Source organism: Nicotiana sylvestris, chromosome 6 (assembly GCF_000393655.2).
Source record: "Nicotiana sylvestris chromosome 6, ASM39365v2, whole genome shotgun sequence".
In the NCBI taxonomy this organism is placed as follows: domain Eukaryota; kingdom Viridiplantae; phylum Streptophyta; class Magnoliopsida; order Solanales; family Solanaceae; genus Nicotiana; species Nicotiana sylvestris.
In genome coordinates, this window is record NC_091062.1 from 34,401,242 (window position 1) to 34,425,910 (window position 24,669).

The 24,669-nt window shown below is 37.5% G+C and overlaps 3 protein-coding genes across 3 annotated transcripts; 1 reads left to right on the forward strand and 2 right to left on the reverse strand.

The window, feature by feature from the left end:
- Nucleotides 1-7,267: 7,267 nt before the first annotated feature.
- Nucleotides 7,268-9,781, reverse strand: LOC104231709 (NAC domain-containing protein JA2). Its single transcript, XM_009784759.2, has 3 exons — nt 9,486-9,781; nt 8,796-9,064; nt 7,268-8,266 (listed from the first exon to the last, which is right to left on the reverse strand). Exons 1-3 carry the CDS (start codon nt 9,664-9,666, stop codon nt 7,652-7,654), a joined length of 1,065 nt encoding a protein of 354 aa, XP_009783061.1. The 5' UTR covers nt 9,667-9,781; the 3' UTR covers nt 7,268-7,651.
- Nucleotides 9,782-14,674: 4,893 nt separating this feature from the next.
- Nucleotides 14,675-15,100, forward strand: LOC104231711 (uncharacterized). Its single transcript, XM_009784760.1, has 2 exons — nt 14,675-14,821; nt 14,912-15,100. The coding sequence occupies exons 1-2, from the start codon at nt 14,675-14,677 to the stop codon at nt 15,098-15,100; spliced, it is 336 nt and encodes a 111-aa protein (XP_009783062.1).
- Nucleotides 15,101-17,121: 2,021 nt separating this feature from the next.
- On the reverse strand, nt 17,122-18,294 carry LOC104231712 (uncharacterized). The gene is made up of 3 exons (XM_009784761.1): nt 17,821-18,294; nt 17,503-17,745; nt 17,122-17,235 (listed from the first exon to the last, which is right to left on the reverse strand). The coding sequence occupies exons 1-3, from the start codon at nt 18,292-18,294 to the stop codon at nt 17,122-17,124; spliced, it is 831 nt and encodes a 276-aa protein (XP_009783063.1).
- Nucleotides 18,295-24,669: the final 6,375 nt, after the last annotated feature.

The window sequence follows — 24,669 nt, forward strand, 5'->3', positions numbered from 1 at the left end:
CGTGATCGGACGCCATGTTATACACATATGGCGGTACTGTATTGATAATTGAAACTGAAAAGTGAAAATGAAATAAGAGTAACGCCTTGGTAAGACGGCTTAGCCGATCGGAACATGATTGGACTCCGCTCAAGGAAACTGTGGTAATGTGGATGATGATGCAACGATAAGGAATGCCCCAACCAAAAATTTCAGAAATTATGTGAAAACTATGTGAACCTCTTATATTATTGATGTGATGCTTATTTGAAGCTTTGTTGTCCTTATGATTTCTTTTACTCTTGTATGGTTATTCTTTCTAATGAGATGGTGTTTAGTTATACATAATCGATGGCACTAACGCCCCTTTTGCCGGGGGCGCTACATCTTTAAATGGATGTAAGTGTTTCTATAGCAGGCAGATATGGTCGCAGCTAGTGCCGCATCATCCTTTCAGCTGACTTGGTGAGCCCACTTTGTTTCGGGGTTCTGTTTCATCTGTTTATCATATACTTTGTATTTGAGGTATAGACGGAGCCTTGTTGCCGGCATTTCCATATTATTCTTCAATTGTATTTAGAGGCTTCATAGACAGGTTGTGGGTAGTGTCGGGTATTGAAATTAAAGTAGAAATATTGATGTTTGGCAATGATGTATAAAACTTGTAATATCTTCAAAATTGTGAACGAAGTTGTTAATGGAAATGAAATGGACTTGTTAATGACATGTTTATAGAATTTGATTAATGGTGTACATTTCCTCTTTATTCAAAGACGAATTCGGGTAGTATGAAACCTAACAGGCTTGCTCAGTCAGGTTTACTCGATTGAGCGCCGGTCGCGCTCCTCGGATTTTGGGGCGTGACAATCAGCTACAAAGATCCGGAGTTTCTTGGGTTTGGCGGGTTATTACCGTCGGTTTGTGGAGGGGTTTTCATCTATAGCAGCCCCGATGACCAGGTTGACCTAGAAGGGTGCCCGGTTCAGGTAGTTGGATGAGTGTAAGGCAAGCTTTCAAAAGCTCAAGGCTACTTTGACTACGGCGCCGGTGTTGGTATTGCCACAGGTTCAGGGCCATATATAGTATATTGTGATGCATCTTGTATTGGACTTGATGCGGTGTTGATGTAGAATGTCAAGGTTATTGCATATTCTTTGCGACAATTGAAGATCCACGAGAAGAATTATCCAGTTCATGATTTGGAGCTAGCAGCCATTGTTCACGCGCTGAAGATTTGTAGGCATTATTTATATGGTGTGTCGTGTGAGGTGTTCACGGATCACAAGAGTTTCCAATACTTGTTCAAGCAAAAGGAGCTAAATTTGAGGTAGAGAAGGTGATTGGAGCTATTGAAAGACTATGATATCACCATCTTGTATCATCTTGGAAAGGCCAATGTAGTGGATGATGCTTTAAGTAGGAAGTCAGCTAGTATGGGCAGCCTTGCATATATTCCAGTCGGTGAGAGACCGCTTGCTTTGGATGTTCAGGCTTTAGCCAATCATTTCGTGAGGTTGGATGTTTCTAAGCCCAGCCATGTTCTGGCATGCACAGTCGCCCGTTCTTCATTATTTGAGTGTATCAGAGATCGGCAATATGATGATCCTCATTTGCTTGTCCTTAGAGACACAGTGTTGCACGGAGGTGCCAAGCAGGTTACAGTGGGAGATGATGGAGTTTTGCGGATGCAGGGTCGTATTTATATGCCTAATGTGGATGGACTTCGTGATTTAATTCTAGAGGAGACCCATAGTTCCCAGTACTCTATTCATCCGGGAGCCGCTAAGATGTATCAGGACTTGCGGCATCATTATTGGTAGAGGAGGATGAAGAAGGATAATGTTGCATATGTAGCCCGGTGTTTGAATTGTTAGCAGGTAAAGTACGAGCATCAGAGGCCTGGTGGTTTGCTTTAGAAGATTGAGATCCTAAGTGGAAGTGGGAATGTATCACTATGGATTTTGTTGTTTGACTCCCACGGACTCAGAAAAAGTTCGATGTCGTATGGGTTATTCTGGATAGGTTGACCAAGTCAGTACATTTCATTCCTGTGGCAATTTCCTATTCTTCAGAGTGATTAGCTGAAATCTACATCCGGGAGATTGTTCTTCTTCATAGTATGCCCGTGTCTATCATTTTCGATCGGGGTACGCAGTTTACCTCGCATTTTTGGAGGGCAGTTCAGCGTGAGTTAGGTACGCGGGTCGAGCTGAGCACAACATTTCATCCTCAGATGGAAGGACAGTCCGAGCGTACTATTTAGATTTTGGAGGATATGCTCCGCGCATGTATTATTGACTTTGGAGGTTCTTGGGATTAGTTCTTGCCATTAGCGGAGTTTGCCTACAGCAATAGTCATCAGTCGAGCATCCAGATGGCTCCCTATGAGGTATTATATGGTAGACGGTGTCGGTCGTCGATTGGATGGTTTGAACTGGGAGAGGCTCGATTGTTGGGTACAGATTTAGTGCAGGACGCCTTGGATAAGGTTAAGATCATTCAGGATAGACTTTGTACAGTTCAATCCAGGCAAAAGAGTTATGCCAACCTTAAGGTTCGTGATGTGGCATTCATGGTCGGAGAGCGAGTATTGCTTCGGGTGTCGCCTATGAAGGGCGTGATGAGATTTGGGAAGAAGGGCAAGTTAAGGCTTAGGTTCATTGGGCCTTTTGAGATTCTTCGGAGAGTGGGGGAGTTGGCTTACGAGCTTGCGTTGCCACCAGGTTTATCAGCAGTGCATCTAGTGTTTCATGTGTCCATGCTTCAGAAGTATCATGGCGATCCATCCCACGTGTTAGACTTCAGCACTGTCCAGTTGGACAGAGTTTTTACCTATGAGGAGGATCCTGTAGCTATCCTAGACCGGCAGGTTCGTCAGTTGAGATCGAAGAGTTATCCTTCGGTTCGTGTTCAGTGGAGAGGTCAGCCTGTTGAGGCAACTACCTGGGAGTCCGAGTCCGATATGCGGAGCCGATATCACCATCTTTTCTCCAACTCGGGAACTTTTCTATGTCCGTTCGAGAACGAACGGTTATTTTAGAGGTGGAGAATATGATGACCCAAAGGGTCATCTTATGTTTTAGAATTCGAATCCAAATTCTGAAGTCCTGTAGGGTCCGTAGTATAATATGGGACATGGGAGTATGCCCAGAATCGAATTCCGAGGTCCCTAGCCCGAGATATGGATTTTTTGAAGAAAATTATTTGATGTAAAATATAAGAATTTTGGAAATGAAATAGTGTGCAATCTCATTGGTATCGAGCCCGTATTTTGGTTCCGGATCCGATATAGGTTTGATATAGTATTTAAGTCGTATCTGTGAAAAATGGAAGAGATTTGAAATAATTCGGATCCTTGGTCGAGAAAATAGAAATTTTGAACTATCTTGAGAATTTCATGATTTTTGGTGTTAAATTCGTTGTTTATGATGTTATTATGGCGATTTGATCGTATGAATAAGTTCGTATGATATTTTTAGACTTGTGTGCATGTTTGGTTTGGATCCCCGAGGGCTCAGGTGAGTTTTGGATAGGCTACGGAGTGATTTTGAACTTAGGGAATTTGTTGGTATGCTTCAGCAGAGTTGCAGGCCTCTGATCTCGCAATTGCGAGATCAGGCTTCGCATTTGCGAGCTTTGAAGGCTTGGAAATCGCGAGGCTTCCATCACAAATGCAAAGAAAGCTGGGCCTGGGCATGTTCGCATTTGCGAAGGGAACAAGGCAGGGGGACTTCGCATTTGCGACCAAAAGGTCGCATTTGCGATTGCAGCAGAAATGTGGAAGGTTCGCAATTGTGATGCCTTTCTCGCATTTCTGAGCCTCGCAAATGCAAAGCCCCAGTCGCAATTGCAACATCTGCAGCAGTTAAGTTGGGACTTGGATGGGATTTTGAACTCATTTCTCAAATTTTCAACCCCTAAGCTCCCATAGGCGATTTTTCAAAGGAGAGTTCTTCCCCATATCATAGGTAAATAATTTCTAACTCATTTTCTTCAATCAATTTCATCTTTTTACATGATTTCATCTCAAAATTTAGGGTTTTTCATGGGAAATTGTGTGTTCTTGGGTAGAATTTAGAAATTTCGAAATTTGGAGATTTGGACCTCAAATTGAGGTCGGATTTCAAAACTAATTGCAAATTTGGGTTCGTGGGTGAATGGGTAGTCGGATTTTTGTTCGAACTTTGAGTTTTGACCAAGCGAGCCTGGGGTTGATTTTTGACTTTTGGAAAAAACATTGGGAAATATATCTCATGCATTAGAATTGGTTTATTTAGCGTTAATTGATATTAATTAGTTAATTATGCATAGATTTGGGCAGTTTGGAAGTTGAAATCAAAGGAAAAGCGGTAATTGAGGCTTGATTTTTGGTCGTGGGATCAAGGTAAGTGTTTGGTCTAACCTTAGCTTAAGAGAATAGGTGTTGTGTCTTATTTGCTACGTGTAGGTGTTGTGTCTTATTTGCTACGTGTTAGTGTTAAGTACGACGTATAGGTGTGGTGACGAGTATCTATACGTTGGTGTCGAGCATGCAAGTGAGTCTTATACTATGACTGTTGTGACTCTTGTTATGTACTGTTCATGTTTAAATTGATGATAATCCAAGTTGGACAAGTCCTATGACATTTTCTTGGTATTTGATCATTGTTGAGTATTGACTCAAGTTGATACTTATTTTGTGAAGTTAAATGTTGAAACGAGATTGGCTATAGCTGATTCCTTTGCCGGGATGTTATTGTTTTTATTGTTTGGGTGAGGAAGAGTGTAAAGCACGAAGAGTGATGTCGTGCACGATATTGTGAGAGTGTAAATGCATGAAGGGTGATGTCGTGCCATATTCAGTGAGTGTTAATGCACGAAGGGTGATGCCGTGCCATATTTCTGTGAGTGTTAATGCATGAAGTGTGATTTCGTGTCATGGTTATGCGAGAGTTAAAGCACGAAGGGTGATGCCGTGACGCTTCTGTTGATTTCTATGGTGAGGACGAGAGTAAAAGCACGAAGGGTGATGTCGTATACTTGTTACCGTGCTATCATTTCTGTTGGTTCAAAGTTGATATTTACTTTGCTTCTCTACTTTATTACTGTCAGAATTTGATATTCCCCTCAGCATGTTTCATTTTCCGTCTTTATCTGTTCAATCTGTTATAAAACTCTTTAGTTTTAGATGTTATATGAACCCCTAACAAGGAACCGTAGGCGTAGAGCTATCGGGTCATAACTCTTCTCACTCTAGCCTTAGGGTTCTTCTTTCAACAATCTAAAATCCTTTCTTCATTTACAAATACTTATGTGATAATATTTCTAACAAAGATTCTGTTTGACTTGACCGTAGGACATCACGTTCCTCAATGCAATGGAAAACTAGGAGGATTTCTTGACTTTTCGCCAAGAGGGGTTTTTGTTACTAAATAAATTCACTAAGTCTCTTAATTAATAATCAATAAGTTAGGCTAAAATATCAAAAAATAGAAGAAGTCATTCTTTCGATTCGGTAGAGCGAGGATCCCCTTTTTAGGAGTATACCGGGGCCATTCTTCTAAGAAATAAGAAAAGTAGGGCAATAGTGACTCTTCACACTTACCCCATCTGAGCTTTCATTGAAAATTTCGTCAATAAAATCTCGTATATGATTTAACTCTACAGGTTTATATGGTTGTCGTGTCCTAGCCTCGTCACTACTTCGCCGAGGTTAGGCTCGACACTTACCAGTACATGGGGTCGGTTGTATTGATACTGCACTCTACACTTTTTATGTAGATTACGGTGACGGACCTCGTGAGTAGAGTTTGGGTGGCTGCCTTCAGTCCACATGAGACCCGACGTAGATCTGCTGGCGTTCGCAGACCCTGGAGTCCCCTTCATTATGTTTTAGATTTCCTGTCTCATTTCATTTTGAGAACAGTTGTATCTTTTTTTTTCTTTCTAAACTAGTGTTTATAGAAATTCGTAGATGTTCGTGAAATTGTGACACCAGATCGTTGGGTAGCCTTATTTTAGAACTTGAGCTGTTATAAAACTTTCGCATTTTATATCTGCTTTGCTTTATTTACTATTTATTGTTGTTTGGGTTAATCATTAATGCGTTACAATGTATCCGTTGGTTTGCCTAGCTTTCACGAGTAGGCGCCATCACGATCCCGACGGTGGAAATTCCGGGTCGTGACAACACATAAATCTACTCCACAGGACGTATTTTCAGATCCTGTGAGTTGAATTGGAATCAATACCAGTCCAGGGGTGTCAGAAGGTTGCAGGAACAAAGGATGAGTATAATCGATCTTCGTCATCTCCGCCATTGACGCGTGACTTTAAACTTAGTCAAATCGTACAATCAAAGAAAAAACAGTGACAAAATCGAGCTAATTTTGTAGAAATTTTATCGATCTGCTGGGAAATGAAGAACACAACTATGAACATCAATTTAGGAGATATTAGTAAGAGATTTTACTGAATTGAGCATTTGCATCCATGAATCGTTCTCCACAGCTTTGATACCATGTTAGTAGAGGAAGCTTGGAGAAGAGAATTCTGGAATTGAAGAATAGCTCAATGAGCTGATTGAGTACAATGCAACCGACTATATACACCTCTTAATTAACAATTAGTTACTAAGTAACTAAAATAACTCTAACACACCCCCAACTTCTACTATGTAGATTTAGGTCCCATATCTTATAAACTTAACTATATATTCCAATATAAACGTCAAATGTGATTATAGGTGTATAACAATCATTCGCTATAAAAGTCAAAATATATATATCGAAACAAATAAGACTATTATAAACAGAGTTGACTGTACAAATATTAATCATGCGAAACATTGTCTCGTACAACCATCAATAATCACGCGAAACATTATAGAGTTAAGTTTTTTATGGGGAAAAGGCCAATTTGCCTCGGTCATATTTGAAATTGAGCTAGTTTGTCCTCTGTTGGTCAAATGTTAATCGGTGTGAGGAAACAATTTGTTTGTATCTTTGAACCCCTAAAACGCTCTGGTATGAAGTTATTAATAAATTATAGTCAAAAATTGAGAAGTAAATTTACACCTTCTTTAATTCGAAAATTCGAACTCATGAAGCACTTAGGGGAAATAGGAAACGATTTACTAAGCATTTGACTAAGCACAAATGCTTAATAGTGCAACGGAAGCGAAACTGAACAATTTCAAACAGTACATAAACAAATTTGACCATTTTCCGTCTTTTTATTATATTGAGTTCTATTTATCATAGCTTTGTTTGTTATTATCCTAAGACATGAGCATTGGACAAACAACGCGTAAAAGTAACTTCTATGTATTGACTTGCTACATAAATGAAAGAACTACAGAATACAACTACATCTGGAAATGTATCGTACAAACTATAAGCCCAATTCCTATAAGAATGTACATTCCCCTATATATTTTGTGTGTGTACAGTATCGAATATGTGAAGTCGCTCAAAAACAGAACCTAGGTGAATTTCTCTTTGCCATTGCCCCCAAAGGAATGAATACACTCTGCCTCTAGGGTTCTCCATCCTCTTCTTGGAATTCAGTGTCACAACTGATCAGTAAACAGCACTAAAAATTCCATATTTCTGACATACCCACAGGCATACATATTTCATCCTTTTCCATATCTTTTGCTATGACAAATTACAATCTTTTTACTTTTCAATATCTACTGCCTGAATCCCAGATTTAATGTCTGGTTAGGACACTGAATCCCAAACTGGTCGACAGTATTCGTATAGGTTTGAGAAAATCCATTTATATTCTGTTGGAAGAATCCTGATTTATCAATCCCTTGATTTCTAATCCCGCTTTCAACTTCTTCATCCAGATTCACTCTTTCTACCTTGGCATTACCTCGGATATTCGTAGGCTGGACATACCCATCATTTAGAAAATTCATATAGTTGTTGTTGTTGTTATGGTTGTGTATGTGGTTGTTAACATGCCCCTGAGGTTGAGGTTGAACGCCTGGAGCTTGATTTGCGGGGCCCAATTCTGGCATTGGTTTGAGCCCCGCAAGGATTGCCCAATCAAAGTTGGCAGAATCCAGGCGTTCAAGATTAAACTTTTCGCCTTGTTGGAAATTCTTGAGTGAGTTCAATCTCGGCAAGTTAGAAAACTTGTGGTCCATCTCAGGTAACGAATCGAGCATATCATCGAATTGGGACGACGATGAAGTTGAAGAACCATGGCTGTATTCTTTGCTGTTCAAACCGGACATATGAGGCTTTTGTCCACTTGAATTCTTCTTATAAATTCGACAGAGGACCCATTCATCTAGCTGAAAAATATACATAACAAAAACTCATTAACAAATGCCTAAAGATACTTGACCTAAAAAGGATATATAGTTGCACTTTGGTCCTCCAATTATTTGTAAATTCTAATTTGACCCTTGCGATATTTGAATAAGCACATTGAACCTTCAACTAATAAAACACATATCTTCTATCCTTTTATAGGGAAATTGTGTTATATTTAAACTACTCTTGGAACCATACTACCTTTAAAACATGGACTTTATCCACTTTTAGCCCGCACCAAAAACTATTTACATTTGTATCCGAAAAAATATATAAAATTTGTATAATTTTATATATAACATATAGAATGTATATATACATACAAAATGACTATTAGTTTGAGAACGGCTATACATTATCATTTTCCTTTTAAAAAAAAGGGTAATAGTCCATTCATCATAATACATGAGTAATTAACTTGTTTAAGCGCACAATTCAATATTCAAAGGTCTAAAGGCACAAATTTCTTTTTATTATTCAAAAAAAAAAAGGGATATGTGAATTTACCTTTGTACTTCCATTTTTCCTTGAAGGTTCAAAGAGTCTATATTCATGCATAATCCAATTGGTCTTAGTTCCTTTTGGTGCTTTACCCACATAAAACACAAGTGCTTTCTTAATTCCAACTTTTCTTCCTTGTGATGTTATGACCTTATCAGTTCCAGTTGCTTTCCAATAACCAGTTCCAGCTACTCTATTTGGTCGAGATCCATTTGGATACTTCCTATCTCTTGGACTAAAAAAATACCATTCTTTTTCACCAAATAGGGCCTTACCTGTACAAATCAATAAGAAATCAACAATTAACAATAATATCATGGTATATTTAAGATCGTAATCTTTTATAGAGTCTATCCTTCTTTTGTTAAATTTCATTTTAATTAATTAAACATGTTCAATGAAACAATAAAATTGTTATAGGTCACGGGTTTGAACATTAAAAATAATCGTCAATTCTTGTATTAGATGGGCTGCCTAGATCACACCCCGGATCCTGCCAATTCTTGTATTAGATGGGTTGTCTAGATCACAACCCGGATCCTGCTGGATCCGGCTTGAACACAAGATACTTTATAAACTGAAGTGAATGCAAGATACTTTGAAGACAGGATGCTTTAACACAAAATTAAAAGCAAGATAGTGCCCTTTAAACATGTTCATTGAAAAAGGAGTAGATTGTATAAATTAGAAATTTACTTGGAAGAACCCAAGGGTCAAATTTGTACAAATCAATATCCCCAATGATTTGCATAGAGAAGTCATGTCCTGCAACTTTCTTGCATAAATATTGAACTAAAAGCTCTTCGTCAGTAGGATAAAAACGAAACCCTGGTGGCAAACTTAATTGCAAAAGAGGATCTTTTTCTTGAACACCCATCTTCAAAATTTAGATTTTTCTTTTTCAGTAAAAGAAATTAAGAAGCTTAGAGAATAACCGAGGAAATCAATATGGTGAGAATAATAAAACTAATTCTCTAAACTTCTTTTTCTTTTGAGAACGAGAAATGTTGGGGATTTATATATGGACGAAAGTAGAATAGAGATAAGTACGGTTGTCCTTTTCTAAGGACCCCACTAAAGTCTTGACAGTTCCAAAAGATGACACGTAGAGAAAGTTAGGCATTTAGCAGCCGACCTTATCTAAGCAGTAAAGACTTGGAGCAAATGCATGAACCCAAGCAAAAGAGTTAAAAAAAAATACCTCAATAAGTCATTTGAGGTCCCCTACAACGTGGCACTCTCTCACGTAATTTCTAGAAGATTGAATCTTTGTTTTTTTGTCTGCAGTTTTCACCTGAGATTAAAACCACTGTTTGGAAGAAAAATAAGAGAAAAAAGTGAAGGATTTTTTTTTTTTCATTTGATGTCCAATATTCGATATCTATCATAAAGTTTAAATAATCTGAATTCACGTGGAATTTAAAATTTTTGAGTTAAGATCGAAAGCAAAAGCGAATTCAAAATTTAAATTTTTGAGTTTAGATTCTAAATTCTCTCACATTTTATGTAATTGAATGTGTTCAAATTTTATTATTTATATATATTTATTGAATTTTCGGACAAATATAAAGAATTTGAGCCGAAACTATGAGTTCAGGCGAACTCATAATATTTCTTCGAGATACATTTCTAATTGCAAGTATTTTATTTATCCCATCACAATTTTTAACGATGCAAAAGATGCTTTAATTCTGATCTTGAAATTTTATACATTATGGACATCTTTTTTCTTTTATAGCAACTTTCTCAAATTCTTTTTAAGTATTTTGAATTAAATCTTTTTTTTGGGAGTTTGTAGGCAAAGAAGGAGGATGGAGTGTGGGACACGTGCAAATACGTGGAGAAGAGAAAGGGGGCTAGCGTTTTTTGGAGTTGGGTGATACCGTTTTTATAATAATTGGGATGCGAAAGCGAGTGTAGAAGAAAAGTCTTGTAAATATGTCATCTATGGATGACACGTTTGCATTCTTTTTAAAAAGGCACTTTGGTCCTTCTTTTTGACATATTTCTTTTGTGTATTTCTTTCATTTTGTCTTTTGTGTATTTGGCTTGTCGGGTTTTGCTTCTATTATTTTATTTTCTTATTCGATTTTTTCCATCGTCGGTTGGGTTGCCAAAGTTTGGACAAATCCGAAATTTATTAAATTTTTAATTTGAATTTTCAGATTACGAATTGAATTTATTTGTGTAATTTGGATCGAACATTGGATTTGGTATTTGAAAATTCAAAATATTTATACCTTATATTTGGTGCTATTCATTAGGCATTAGTCCATTATAGATATGTTTGATACTAATAAGTCTAATACCATACATATAACATTAGCTCATATATTCAATACTAATACTAAGTAATTGTTAGAGTACTATCTTTTTTGACAAGGTTTTACTATTGTTAATTCTCACCGGCCTTATTAGTGTTGGTGTTGTATTTTCTTGATAATATTTCATTATTTGTATGAATGCTTTATTTGGATAATTGTGGTGAGAATAAAAAATTGTTAAGCAACGTAATATGAATATTTCATTTGGATATCCATTTTCATAGGAAAAAAAAAAAGCAGCTCAACTTATAGGCTCAAAACCAAAAAGTCAAAATCCAAGCTAATTAATGCAAAACCGAACTTAAAAATTCGATCCAGTTTGAGCTTATTTGAATTGAATTTGCATTGTCATTGTATAGGGTAAAATCAGTTCACAATAAATACTCGAATGACAGAGTGACATGTGGAATCGAGGACAGACGGAAGACGAAGCAAGTGGAAACCAAGATCGAGGGCAACAACTTCGGTTGGCATTGTGTAGACCCCGAAAGGAATATTGTCAATGAGGTCAAACAAATATTTACCACCAGATGACATTCAATGAAGAATATTCCTCAGTATTAATTACACATCCGTTATAGAGAATTTTAGCATTCATGACCTGCCATTATATATTCATCAATGGCCCCTATTTTTGTCATTTAAGAGGAGCTTGATCCTATGACCTTGTTCCCTAGGTATAGCTATAAATAGTGGCTTCAACAACCATCGTAGGACACAAAAATTCTGACAAACTTATACTACACATTATTCCAAGCTAAATATTACTTTACTTTCTGTCTAACATCATTCTTGTTATTGCCTCCAGAACCCCTGCTCCTGAAGCCAAGCTGTCTACTATTTTATCTCGATCTCAATGCTAAGTCTTACATTTTATTTAATTTATTTATCATTTTAGGATCAAATCGATTCGTTTGTCTATAAACCACGCTATAAATTCAACTATACTGTTTTACGGGTAAACAATTTGGCGCCCACTGTGGGACTTAGACAGTTGCGTAATTGAGTGACCCTTGCGTCTATTACTAGTTTGTTTGATTCTTAGCAAAAATCATAAAAGATGGCAGATAACGATGTCAACATCGCACACAATGTTGAAGAATAAGAAAATCTGCCTTAACACGAGGATTCAATCAGCGACACCCGCAATGAGGAGGACGTAGCCACACCGGTTCATGGTGGGCGGTAGCCCCGACACGTACAGGAGGCGGCTCCTGATGACGCTAAAGACGAGCACGTTGTAGAAACAGTGAGGATCTTGAGAGAACAACAAACGGCCATCATGGGCCATCTCTCACGGTAAGACCAAGCCATGACGGAATTGAGGCAAGAGTTGTCGGAGGCCTTCCAACAACAAAAATGGAAGAGGTCAAGTTCCTCCTGGTGCTCCAAAAAATCAAATAGCGCAATGGGTTGATAACAACAACCCAAGGAGTGAGGTCGGCTTTGACCGGGCCAGGGGATCGACAACGGATATAGTGACAATAACAATAATGATCCTTTTAAAACTGAGCTCATGCGGTTTATAAGGGAAATAAATACTCGAACGGACCAAATTTCGGGTGCACCACCAGTGCTGATGGGTCCGGACTCAAAAAAATACACCCAGTTGCCGTTCAAACCGAGCGCAGCACCAGAGTTAATTCCGAAAATATTCAAAATGCTAGATCTACCAAAATATTATGTGACTTCGGACCCTCAGGAACATATTACCACCTATACAACGGAGGTGAAAGGAAATGACTTAGCTCCACACGAGATTGAGTCTGTCCTGCTAAAGATGTTCGGAGAAACCCTTATGAATGGGGCGCTAACATGGTACTCACTCTTACCCGAACACTCGATAGATTACTTCGAAATGCTCGCAGACTCTTTCATTAAGGCCAATGCCGGTCCAGGAAGGTCCAAGACTGGAAGGCAGACATATTTAGAATTTCACAAGTAGAGTCCGAGTTGATTTTTGAGTTCATAACCAGGTTTTAGAAAGAAAGGATGTTGCTACTAGCCCTGCCAGACGAATGGGCAACTGAGGTATTTAGTCTTACTAAAGGGATGAAATCGAGGAGCTCCAACGCCTCCCAAAAATCGAAAGAAAGCCTGATCGAGTCCAAACAACTATATAAGCATATGTCCATATCTGTTACGAATCAAATATAAGAATAGAAGATTATCAACTCGGGTTCTCGACATCAACTAAGGGTTGGGATCGAGAAAAAAATAGAGATAAGTCGGAGGATGATTTTGACGCAGATCGACGAACTTCTAATGGCCGATTTTTGCCCTACAAAAGGATCAAAAGATGCGACAGAGGGTTTCGGTGGGCGTATAGGTTCACGCCCGATAGAAGAATTGATTGTGGCCGGAATAACAGGTCATTGCAAGATAAAGAGGTATCGGGTTCCCAGGATTCCACCTATCCCAGACTATCCAAGTATAATTTCAATATCAGTGTAGTGGAGCTAGTACGGTAATGAGGAACATCAAGGAAGCACTGTTCTCGAGGCCGATGAGATCTGATCCCAATCAAAGGATACTAATATATGGTGCGAGTATAATGGGACTAACAGCCACCAGATTGGGGACTGCCGACATCTGTGCAAGGAGGTGGCGACGTTATTGAAAAATGGCCATCTCATAGAGTTCTTAAGCAACCGGACCAGAAATAATTGCGGTCGCAATCGGGATAACGCATAGCTCTCGAAGATATGAATACCCTCCCCAACAAACCATCAACATGATTTTTGGGGTAAACGAGATCAACGGTGTGACATTCTCGACAGCAAATAAAACAATCGTGTTAGTGACTCATAGCAAGAGTCCCGGAAAGTCGCTGAGGACGACATCACATTCATAGAAGAATACATCGATGGATTTCTACTGTCACACAACGATGCCCTGGTAATTTCTCTTAACATTCTAGATTTTAAAATTAAACGTGTTTTGGTGGACCCAGGAAGTTCAGCCAATATCATTCAATAAAGAGTGCTGGAGAAAACCAAGCTAACTAGAACCATCATTATGCCACAAAGCTCATCGCTGGGTTCAACTTAGCAAGTGTGACAACTCGAGGGGAGATCCTACTGCCCACGAACGCCCAAGGGGTCATGAAGACTACCTTGTTTGAAGTAGTAGATGGCGATATGGGCTACAACATAATTCCTGGAAGACCATAGCTACACGAGATGAAGGTCGTGCCATCAATATATCACCACCTTCTGAAATTCCCAAGTAGACACATTTTTTGCTGGTGGCATATAGCGTGACTTCAAACCTATTTAGGCTCGTGAAGGATTCCAATAAGTGATTTTTCCTTTCCCAATTAGACAGATAACGATAACATGGATTGTCAATTATTATTTAAACCCTAATCTCTTTCCCAATTCTTAAATAACCTATTTGTTCGCTTCTCTTTTTCTTAGATTTCTCCAGCAATTCTCCTTCTATTCTTGTCAATTCTTTTCTTCTCTTCTCTTCTTTCTCTCGTTTCTGTTCTCTTCTTGGTATCAATTAATTTCTTCTCTTCTCTTCTTCCTCTCATTTCTATTGTTACCATGTTTATTAATGTCGAATTTATCGGAATCGACGAACTCATCAATGTCACCTTACTCTGCTGCTCGAATCTCTAAGTATGGTGTTTCTCCAAAGTTGAATACTTCTTGGACCCAATTAAACCCAGGTCGTAGGTTTTTTGCTTGCAAAATTAGAAAGGTAAATTGTTTGTTCATAATTTGTAAAATCTGTTTTATGAATTATTTTCTTTGATAAAAATTGATTAAAAGTGTTTTGTGATATTTGTAGAAAAAGGTTGGATGTGATTATTTCTGTTGGTATGACGATAAGATTCCTACTCAAGCGAAGAATATAATTTGGGGTTTATTAAAGAGAGTCAAAGCTTTTGAAGAGGAGAAAGTTCAAGCAAAAAGAAGACGGATCCTTTTGACGATTGTTGTTGTATTGTTGGTTGTTTTATGGAAACTGTATGACTGATGTACTTTGGTTGTTTTAGGTGTTGTTGATTAATATGTAATGTTGGTGATGTTGCTTTAAACTTCTGTTTTGAAACTGTTGTTGTAATATTTAGTTGTTGTTGCTATAAACTTTTATACAACTGAATTTTGTTATAAACTTCTGAATTTTGTTATAAACTTCTGAATTTTGAAACCGTTGTTATAATATACAGCTGCTGAATTTTGAAAGTGCTATAATACACAACTTCTGTACAAGGCATAGAACCATAAGATGTAGTTTCAAAATGCAGAACATATAGACTGAAGTTGCTGCTATATAGACTAATTATTCAGAACATAGAGTAACTATTCTGCCAAAACAAACAAAATAAGGCTGAAGTTGTTGTTGCATAACATATATCCAAAACAGAATAGTAAGATTACACGACTGAATACAACCATTAAAGTTTAGTTCTTTCAAAAATTAGATCCCAAAATATAATAGGTTGCTGCTACATAACATATAGACAAAATAAGTTCCTAAGATACTACTTCTTGCTGAAGTTTGCCTTCATCTGCTGCAACTGGGAAGTTGTGAAAGCTTCTTGACCCTTCCACCTCAAGCCTCTAGCCTTAAAACCAAGGTCAATTCTTGTTGGAGCTGCACTCTTATAAGTTGAACTACTTGTCATAACTCGTTGGCTTGATGTTCCGGGCTACAGTTTGCCAAATAATGAACCACAATCAGTAAGTTATTTCTAAGTCATATTATAGATGAAATATTTATGAATATATACATTTAGTATTTGAGTTCCACTTGCAGTTGTGTAGATGTTAAAACCAACATTTTTGGACCTTTTTTGTGCTCCTTTTTCAGCATCTTCTTTACTTGCAACCCTTCCTCTCTTTTAGTTGGTAGTTGTTTTACCCTTTGGAGGAAGTTGTCACCTAATCTTTTTCTAGCAGGCTTGCTCGAATATGCTGAACTTGGTGTTGATTGGCTTGAGCTTCTAGCTTCATTAACCCTTCTAACCCTTGTTGTATCAAAACACATAGAGTTTGTAGGTTGGCTTGAGCTTCCAGCTGCATCAGGTTGGCTAGCACCTTGTGAGCTTTGGCTACCTTGCTGTGAAGGCATCCAATTTTCAGCCTATATAACATTGAGCAACATATTACATAACAGTGAAGGAAACAGATTACTAGATTCATATGAATAACAGGAAACATGTGATGCCAACAGGAAATATTTGACAAGAAACATTTACCTTACAATATATTTTGTTATGTCCTTGTTGATGGCACTTGGAACATGTCATTTTCACTCCACACTTGGACAACTTTCCATATTTCTTTTTTGGTTCATCTTTGCCTTTTCTTATGTTCCTTTGAGGTCTACCAGGCATGGGTTTAGGTTTGGGAGGCTCTATCTTAGGATTGTTGGTTTCAGGCCACATCTTTATATTTGTCATAGGCTGGATGAAATACTTGTATGCTTTTAAGAAGGTATCCCTCTTATACCAATGCTCCACTGCCTGTTCAGGTTCTTCGTTTATGTGATAGTATGCAAGAACAACATGTTGACATGGAATACCCCTCAACTGCCAAGCTCTACAAGTGCAAACCTTATCAGTCAAATTAACTACATGCTTATGCAATCCTTCTCTAATCTCAAATCCAACATCAGCATTCCAAAGGACAATACATTTTCTAGCAAGCTCTTTGCTATACTCTAACAATAGCCTTGCCATAGGTGATATATCAGATATCCATGTATCAACAAATTTCAACATATCCACTTCCCTAGTCATTATTTTCCTTCTAATCTCCTCCAACATAGTTATAATTGATTTATGCCTAGAAGCTAAAATCCATGAATTAAAGGTCTCACACATATTATTTTCAACAACATCACACTTGGAAATGCACTTCAAAATAAGCTCTAACCCATGACTTTTTTGGATAATATAACAAATCCCTACAAATATCCTTACCAAGTTTGTCCATTTTCTCAAGCTCCTCTTTAAACTTAACTTCATAACTAGATTTAGAGCACCTCCAAAATTATTTTCTCTTTTCCTCTTCTTTCCATTTCTTATGCCAATTAGACCAGATATGCCTGGCACACATCCTAAATTCAGCATTAGGTAAAACTTCATTCAAAGCTGCAGCAAATCCCTACACAATAATTAATTCAAATTACAGCAGAATATTACTACACACAACAGAATACTTAATAGCAGAATTACTTAACAGCAGCAGAATACTAATGAACAACTAATTACTACAACAACTAGTTACTTAACAAAATAACAGAATACTTAATTACTTAACAAAATAACAGAATACTTAAGTACTTAACAACTGAACATATCACATTAATGAACATCAAATACCAAAATTACTTAATAGACTACTTAAGAGACAACAGAACATAATACTTACCTTTTGCATATCTTCCATCACAGTCAATCCTTCTCCAGTTCCCAATTGCAAATCATCTTTCAAGTAGTTGATGAAAAAACTCCAGCTATGTTTTGTCTCATGGTCCACAACTGCCCATGCTATAGGAAACATTTGTTGATTTCCATTCTTGTCAACAATAACTAGGAGCTCACCTTTACAAGCACCCTTTAAGAAACAACCATTAAAACCTATGATTCTCCTACATCCTTCTAACCAACCTTTCTTCAATGCATCAAAGCACACATAAAAGTAAACAAAGAGATTTTTTCATGGCTCAGTTTCACTGTCCATCCTTACCCAACATGAGCTACCAGGATTGGTCTGTTTTATCATATCAGCATAATCACATAACCTTGCAAACTCCATATTCCAATCACTCATGGACTCTCTGAAAACACGCAACTTAGCCCTATAACAAATTGTCTTGCCAACATACAATCCTAGCTTGTCCCTACACAACTCCTGTATTTCCCATATCCTTTTGTGGGGTTGCTTAGTTATTTCATCTTTGAATTTCTTTGCAACAAACTTTGAAGTGCATAACTTATTCTTGTTTGAAGTATCACATTTGTGTACTGGGTAGTAGTTATTTACTTTAAAATCACCTGAATCTCTATCAATACAAGCATAACACACCCATTTGCATCTCTTTGATTTACACTTAGCCCTCACCCTATGTGGTTCATTTGGTCTCAATTTAATCTGCACCTTGTACTCAATTGCATAATTTGCTAATGCTTTCCGAAACTCTATAGCATTCTCAAAAATCATTCCAAGTCAAATATAGCAACTTCACAATCAGGATCATACCTGATTTTTGTACTCATCCTTCTTGCTGGTATATCAACACCAGGAATAGCTTCAGGATCTAACTCTTTTGTGCTATCTTCACTATCAGCCTCTGAACTATCAATAAACTGCTCATCACCACCTAATTTACCTACATATCTTGAAGTCTTGTTTATTCCAATATCCTCAAATCCTTTGTCAATGCCTGCTTCTCTTAGTGGTATCTCATCTGTTGCAATTGGCTTTTTCCTCTGCTTACCCTGCCTCTTGCTCCTCCTTTCAGCCCTTAGAGATCTCAATTCGTCATCAACATCTAAATCATCATCTTTAGGAAGAATATCTTCATCTGATTCACTACCCTCAACATCTGATTGCACTCCATCTTCATTAACATTATGGTCTGGTGGTTCATCTCCATCAGCAGCATTTACAGTTAGTTCAGAAGAATTGTGAGTTGGTTCAGCATCTTTCAAAGTTGGTTCAATAGGAGGCTCAATAGGTTGTTCAGCAGCATTGTGAGTTGGTTCAGTAGACGGCTCGATAGGTTCTTCAGTATTTGTATTACTCCCAGGTGTTGCCCTAGCTTTAAATTAGTCATCACCACCCCCACCTACTTCTGCCCCACATAAAAGACCAACATTTTCTTCGACTACTTCAGGCTGACTCACCCCATGACGCAAATAAACATCCAAAATATCACCATGTTTTAAATCTTTCACAAATTCATATAACTAAAAATCAGAAAAGACTTTGATAAAATCACCATTTTTTCCTTTTGATAATAAAACCCTTCGATAACTGCATACCTAAGGTCTTTAGCATAAGCAGACAACTCGACAACACTAAAATGGTCTTTATCGATAGCAACAGCAAAATCATCTAATTCCCCTTTGTATATTGGGATAGGTTACTCGATAAATGTATCCCTGTGGTGAAAGCGAGTTAAAATATAGTCATCCTCCATAATATGCCCTTACATAAGACGACAAGGGACCAACACAAAGGAAAACCCCCAAAAAAACCCTAGCTTTATCAATAACTTACAAATAAAAAGCCCTAGCTGTAGCAATAGAAAATAAGGAGAGATTGGACCTTGAAGCGTTGTAAATATGGTGAGAAATTAGTGGAAATACTAGATTCCAACACCATTGACCAAAATAAGAAGAAGCTTAACCGTGGTAGGACCTTTCTTCGTTTTCATCGATGGTAAAAGGAACAATGGTAATATGTTTAGATCGTTTGTTTAGGGCTAGTTATTTGTATTTTAGTGAAAATAACACTATATAGCTGAGGTGGACAGTAAGGTGGACAAAAAAATGATGTGGCACGATTTATAATGGTTACTTTTGCCACGTAGACGGAGATTGATTGCAGAACACGAGCTTGGTTAATTAATAAGCCAACAAAAAAACATGTCTAATTGGTATGAGAATTGCCTAAGAAACGTGTCTAATTGGAAAGAGGCCTAGTTTAAGTATCTAAGTGAAAGATCGTGCCAACTTTAGGTGTCTCCGTATGTATTACGCCAAACAAAAACCCATGTTAGAAACCCTATCATATCAAGTCATAAAGAAACAAGTAGTAAAGAGAATAAGTACGTTAACGCTGCGACATTGTACATGGCGTTATTCAACAAACACTCTCCCAAAAGAGAGAGTATTTTCTTATTATCTTTTTTCTGAAGCCAACGACTTCAGATAATTGGCGAGTTCCACCGGTCAAGACAACAGATGGCACTTAGTAGATACCAAGTGGGAGACACTCCTCCTCCTATGGAGATCTGCAGAAGGGGGCGAGTAGTTATGCCCCAAAATCCCATGGTCTGGGGACTGTATAGGAGGGACATCATCCTCTTGGGCATCTGCGGACGGTGATGGTGATATAGTAGTTTCTATTGACGAAGTTATACCCAGCATAGAAGGAGATAAAGCTGATGATGTTATGGGTTGAGAAGCAGTTGCAGCAGAGGCAGTGTTGTTTGTTGGTTGCTCACCAACCGAAGGCGGAAGAGGCCCGGTACTCGGCCTCACAGTACCAGGATCGGAAACTAGGAACGTAAAGGGAGAATTGACATTCTCCACCAACTCAAACTCTCCCTAGAGGACTTGTACATCGTTCTTAGTTGGGGTTGTAAGCTCCTCAAATTGAGCATTCTGTTGAGCTGATGAAGGATATTGTCTCCTTTCTAGGGAAGACCCTTCATCACTGGCTTCTCCATCATCTTCAATTACCACAGTTTCTGCAACTGGCTTGGGTGCGACTTTCTTCACCTTTTTATTCTTGACCTCAGCCGAAGAAAAATGCCGCCTCTTTGGTTGCTTATTCTCTAGCCGGGGACACCAAGAGGAAGCACTTGATCTGGAAGCAGATCTAATAACGCATGTTCGGGTGAAAGTCTCCTTCAACAACTCCGTAGCCTCTACAGAATCAACCAAAATGTCCTCCTCAGGGACGGTAACAGAGCCCTGCGAGAGACCTGAATCAAACAAAATGGTGAGATTAACTAGTTTTCCTATGTACAAATATGAAACTAAGGTGAAATCGATTTTACGAGTCATACCATGATTCATAGCCCTCTATCCGTATTTTAAGGGCCAAATCTTTCCATTGGTGGGTCTCAAACATGGTGATATCTGAAATCTTCTGAACCCACTGGTTTAAGCCTTCAACCCTTGGTGGTGTCCATCGAGTTGCTGAAATAATAAAAGGAGAACGATCAGCAACGACATGAAATAACCTTTTTTTAGAAAAAATAAATAAAATTAGAGCTTACGTTTACGAGTCCAGGACTTAGGGAAGCATAGAGATGTGGCGGGGATAATATCCCTGGTAGCAACAATGACAAACCGCTCCATCCACCCACGGTTGTTATCGTCATCCATGCTAGTGAGCAAAGCATGGTGGCCACGTTTGCTAAAATTTATTACTCCCCCACGAAAAATTTCGGGGGAGGAGATTTATCATACGAGCCAAGATGAGCTCCTCATTCGTTTCGTGGCACATCAACCACAAACAGGCCACTGTTCGCCACATCGAAGGACCCACATGTGCCAAACAAATCTGGTACCAGTAGCACAACTCCAAAATTACGGGGTCAAGTCCCCTGCTTAATAAAAATGCACCCCAAGTAAATGGGTACATATAAATGTACATAAAATCCTTCTAAGTGAAGGTTACTTGCTCCACCAGACCGGGAGCAATAATGTTAAGGTCATGGAAGTCATAGTCTTCCTTTACATCAGGAATGCTAGAAGGGCAAATAAAAGAGGGGTATATGCCAACAACCCAAGTACGAGAGCTTGAAGAAGGGAATTTCTCTTCAAAGTCCTTGGCCATATTGAGACGTTTGGGGAAAACAGTTCTCACCATAGGGGGATCAGCATCAATATCAATTTCTTTTTGCTCTCCTTCGGACCCTACCTAAGAGAAGACCGGAGTTCTTGGAAGAGTTAGTGAAAGAAGCCATGATCAGCAGAAGGTGCTAAGATATCTAGTTGAATGCAAAGAACTTGAGAGAGTTTATAAAACTGTTAAGTGTAAAAGAAGAAGAATGAGGCATATAAGTATAAGAATAGGCGGCTAAAATCGTAGCCATGATTACCTCGAGAACCGGAGAAAATATTGCTAAATCGTGAAGTAACATGTATTCGGGATATTAAATGCGAAGAGGCGTGCGTCTTATCAAGCATCAGAAACTTTTTAGAAGGGTTCAGAAAATTTTCCGCCAGGAAAGGAATCTTCACCAACTTTTCGGTGACACAAAGATATGCCATCGAAAAATAGGAGGACTATCTGTATAGGATAAAATCAGTTCATAATAAATATTCGAATGACAGAGTAACACGTGGAACCAGGGACAAAAGGAAGACAAAGCGAGTGGAAACCAAGACCGAGGGCAACAACTTCGGTTGTCATAGGGTAGACCCCGAAGGGAATATTGTCAACAAAGGTAAACAAATATTTGCCAGCAGATGACATTCAATGAAGAATATTCCTCAGTATTAAATACACATCCGTTACAGAAAAATTTGGCGTTCATGACCATCCATTATATACAATGGTCTATTATTGTCATTTAATAGGGGCTTGATCCTACGACCTTGTTCCCTTGGTATAGCTATAAATAGTGGCTTCAATAACAATCGTAGGACACAAAAAATCTGACAAACTTATGCTACAGATTATTCCAAGCTAAATATTACTTTACTTTCTATCTAACGTCGTCATTATCACTGCCTTCGGAACCCTTGCTCCTGGAAACCAAGTTGTCTCCTATTTTATTTTGATTTTAACATTAAGTCGTACATTTTATTTATCATTATTTTAGGATTAAATTGATTCGATTATCTATAAACTACGATATAAATTCAATTGTACCATTTAATCGGTAAACAGTCATTTCGAATTGCACGAATATCCACCCCCAAATGTCGGAGTTGGTGAAAAGTGATAAAAGTTTACGTTTATTGGAATCTCGTTGCAGTTCTTATACACTATTTAATTAGTCACCCAAAGTTAGATTATCATTGCTATTACTATTAGTTTGTTGTTACATTTTTCAGCATATAAAAGGAAGGTAGATATGCTTAAAAAGTCTCATTTAATTTGCATTATGGGAAGTTCATTTTTCAAAAAGAGCTTATTATATATAATATATAAACAAGTAGATGCAAGTCGCTTGCATATTTCTTAATACAAAATTAAGTCACCCGAATTCTTATTTTAATTTGATTTTTAATATTAAATTACTAGATTTAAAGTAAATATTACCCTTCATTTTGACCCCTCTCTGCCGCATTTTGTTTCTTTGTTCTACTTTACTAATTAAAAATCAATTACTTCTTGGTGGTTTAATTAAGAAAAACAATGACTTATCATCGCACATTACAGATCATCAATAGTTACGCTAGAGTGATAAATACTTCTCTACGATTAATCAAAAATTTTGAATTTAAATTCTAAGTATGAAATCGTGTTTGGTAAGAGTGTATGACATTTAAAAGTGGGATTTTCTTTTGTCAGAATTTGCTTTGGATCAATCAAGTTCCATGCATAAAATGGATATCAAACGCCATGTAGAAACTAAAACTAATACTCCCTCCGGTTCATTTTAATTAATTTTTTGGCCTTTTATTTATGGTTTACAATATTGTGTATTTTCATATATCAAGAATTAATTAATTTTTTTTTTCAAAATTGACCTTGGAGTAAAAAGTCTCAAAATATTTATTATATTTTCAATAAATAAATTAAGGTTAATATGGTCAAATTTCATTGGTAATTAGTGGTAAAAGATAAATATGAAAACAACTAAAAAGATTAATTACAATGGACCGCGGCGGAAATAACACGTTAAACGCCGTCTTTTTAATGATCATCTCTCCCAATTATTTGGGCACACCACCACCCAAAAAAAGTAAGGTCAAAGACTTGGCCTGGATCGAGATTAGGGAAAGGATGGCATAAAGCTAATAAAGTGGACTATATTATTCAGTCTTTGATTAGATTCTTTTTGAACTATAGTTCACGTGGCACTATTAAATGAAATCAAAGAGCATATGATTGGGCTATCGTGAATTAAAACGATGACAAGTTAGCGATATTTGGTAGGTTTATATTAGGCACGTCGATTGCTTTTTCATAATTCGTATTTGATGACGTTGAGCTTTGTATGTCCATACTTCTCACTTTGCCACCTGCCTTTAGTTATACTTTCTGCTATTCACATTAAGTCAAGCTACTTTTTTTTCATTATCATTTTATCTTTTAATCAAATAAAAAGGAAAAATAATAATACAGATGGCTTTGATACGAAAATTTAATACTATTAAAAACTTGCATTATTTGAAAGAAACAAAATGCACCCACATTAATTAAAGCAATTCTGTTTCTGACAAGCTGCGCATTTTGCTTGACGATTAACTCGGTCATTTTGAGATGATGCAGTACAATTTGTTATTAATAGTTGCAATAGTTAATGCTCTATAAAGTTGTGCTTCGGTTATTTTATTATTTGCTGCTGGTAATGCTCTTTTTTTTCAAATACTTTGTAATTCTTTTTTTGTTATTTTTATGACTTTTTCACTATCGGTATTCTTTTTCAAAACTGTTTTGGATTTCTTTTTTTTGAGCCGATAATTTATTAGAAATAACCTTTCTACCTTCACAAGGTAGGGATGAAGTCTGGACGTCATAGGCGAACCCAAGTTTGAAGGTCGCGGCCGGCAGGAGCTTATGAGCAAATTACTCAACCACTGGCCTCATTAGCTTTTTTAATCTTAACGGTTCTAAGAAAAATATATGATCGTTTTTAAAATATATACACTATATATTCAAAAAAATTGCCGAGGTTAACAG

Excerpts from the sequence above, each read along its gene's own strand:
- LOC104231709 (XM_009784759.2), bottom strand. The coding sequence starts at position 9,666 with ATGGGTGTTCAAGAAAAAGATCCTCTTTTGCAATTAAGTTTGCCACCA. Across the intron at positions 9,065-9,485 it reads TGACCCTTGGGTTCTTCCAA|GTAAGGCCCTATTTGGTGAA; the intron begins GTAAATTTCTAA and ends TGATTTGTACAG. Across the intron at positions 8,267-8,795 it reads GGAAAAATGGAAGTACAAAG|CTAGATGAATGGGTCCTCTG; the intron begins GTAAATTCACAT and ends TATATTTTTCAG.
- LOC104231711 (XM_009784760.1), top strand. The coding sequence starts at position 14,675 with ATGTCGAATTTATCGGAATCGACGAACTCATCAATGTCACCTTACTCT. Across the intron at positions 14,822-14,911 it reads TTGCTTGCAAAATTAGAAAG|AAAAAGGTTGGATGTGATTA; the intron begins GTAAATTGTTTG and ends TGATATTTGTAG.
- LOC104231712 (XM_009784761.1), bottom strand. The coding sequence starts at position 18,294 with ATGATTTTTGAGAATGCTATAGAGTTTCGGAAAGCATTAGCAAATTAT. Across the intron at positions 17,746-17,820 it reads ATCCTGGTAGCTCATGTTGG|AAAGGTTGGTTAGAAGGATG; the intron begins GTAAGGATGGAC and ends GATGCATTGAAG. Across the intron at positions 17,236-17,502 it reads TGATGGAAGATATGCAAAAG|GGATTTGCTGCAGCTTTGAA; the intron begins GTAAGTATTATG and ends ATTATTGTGTAG.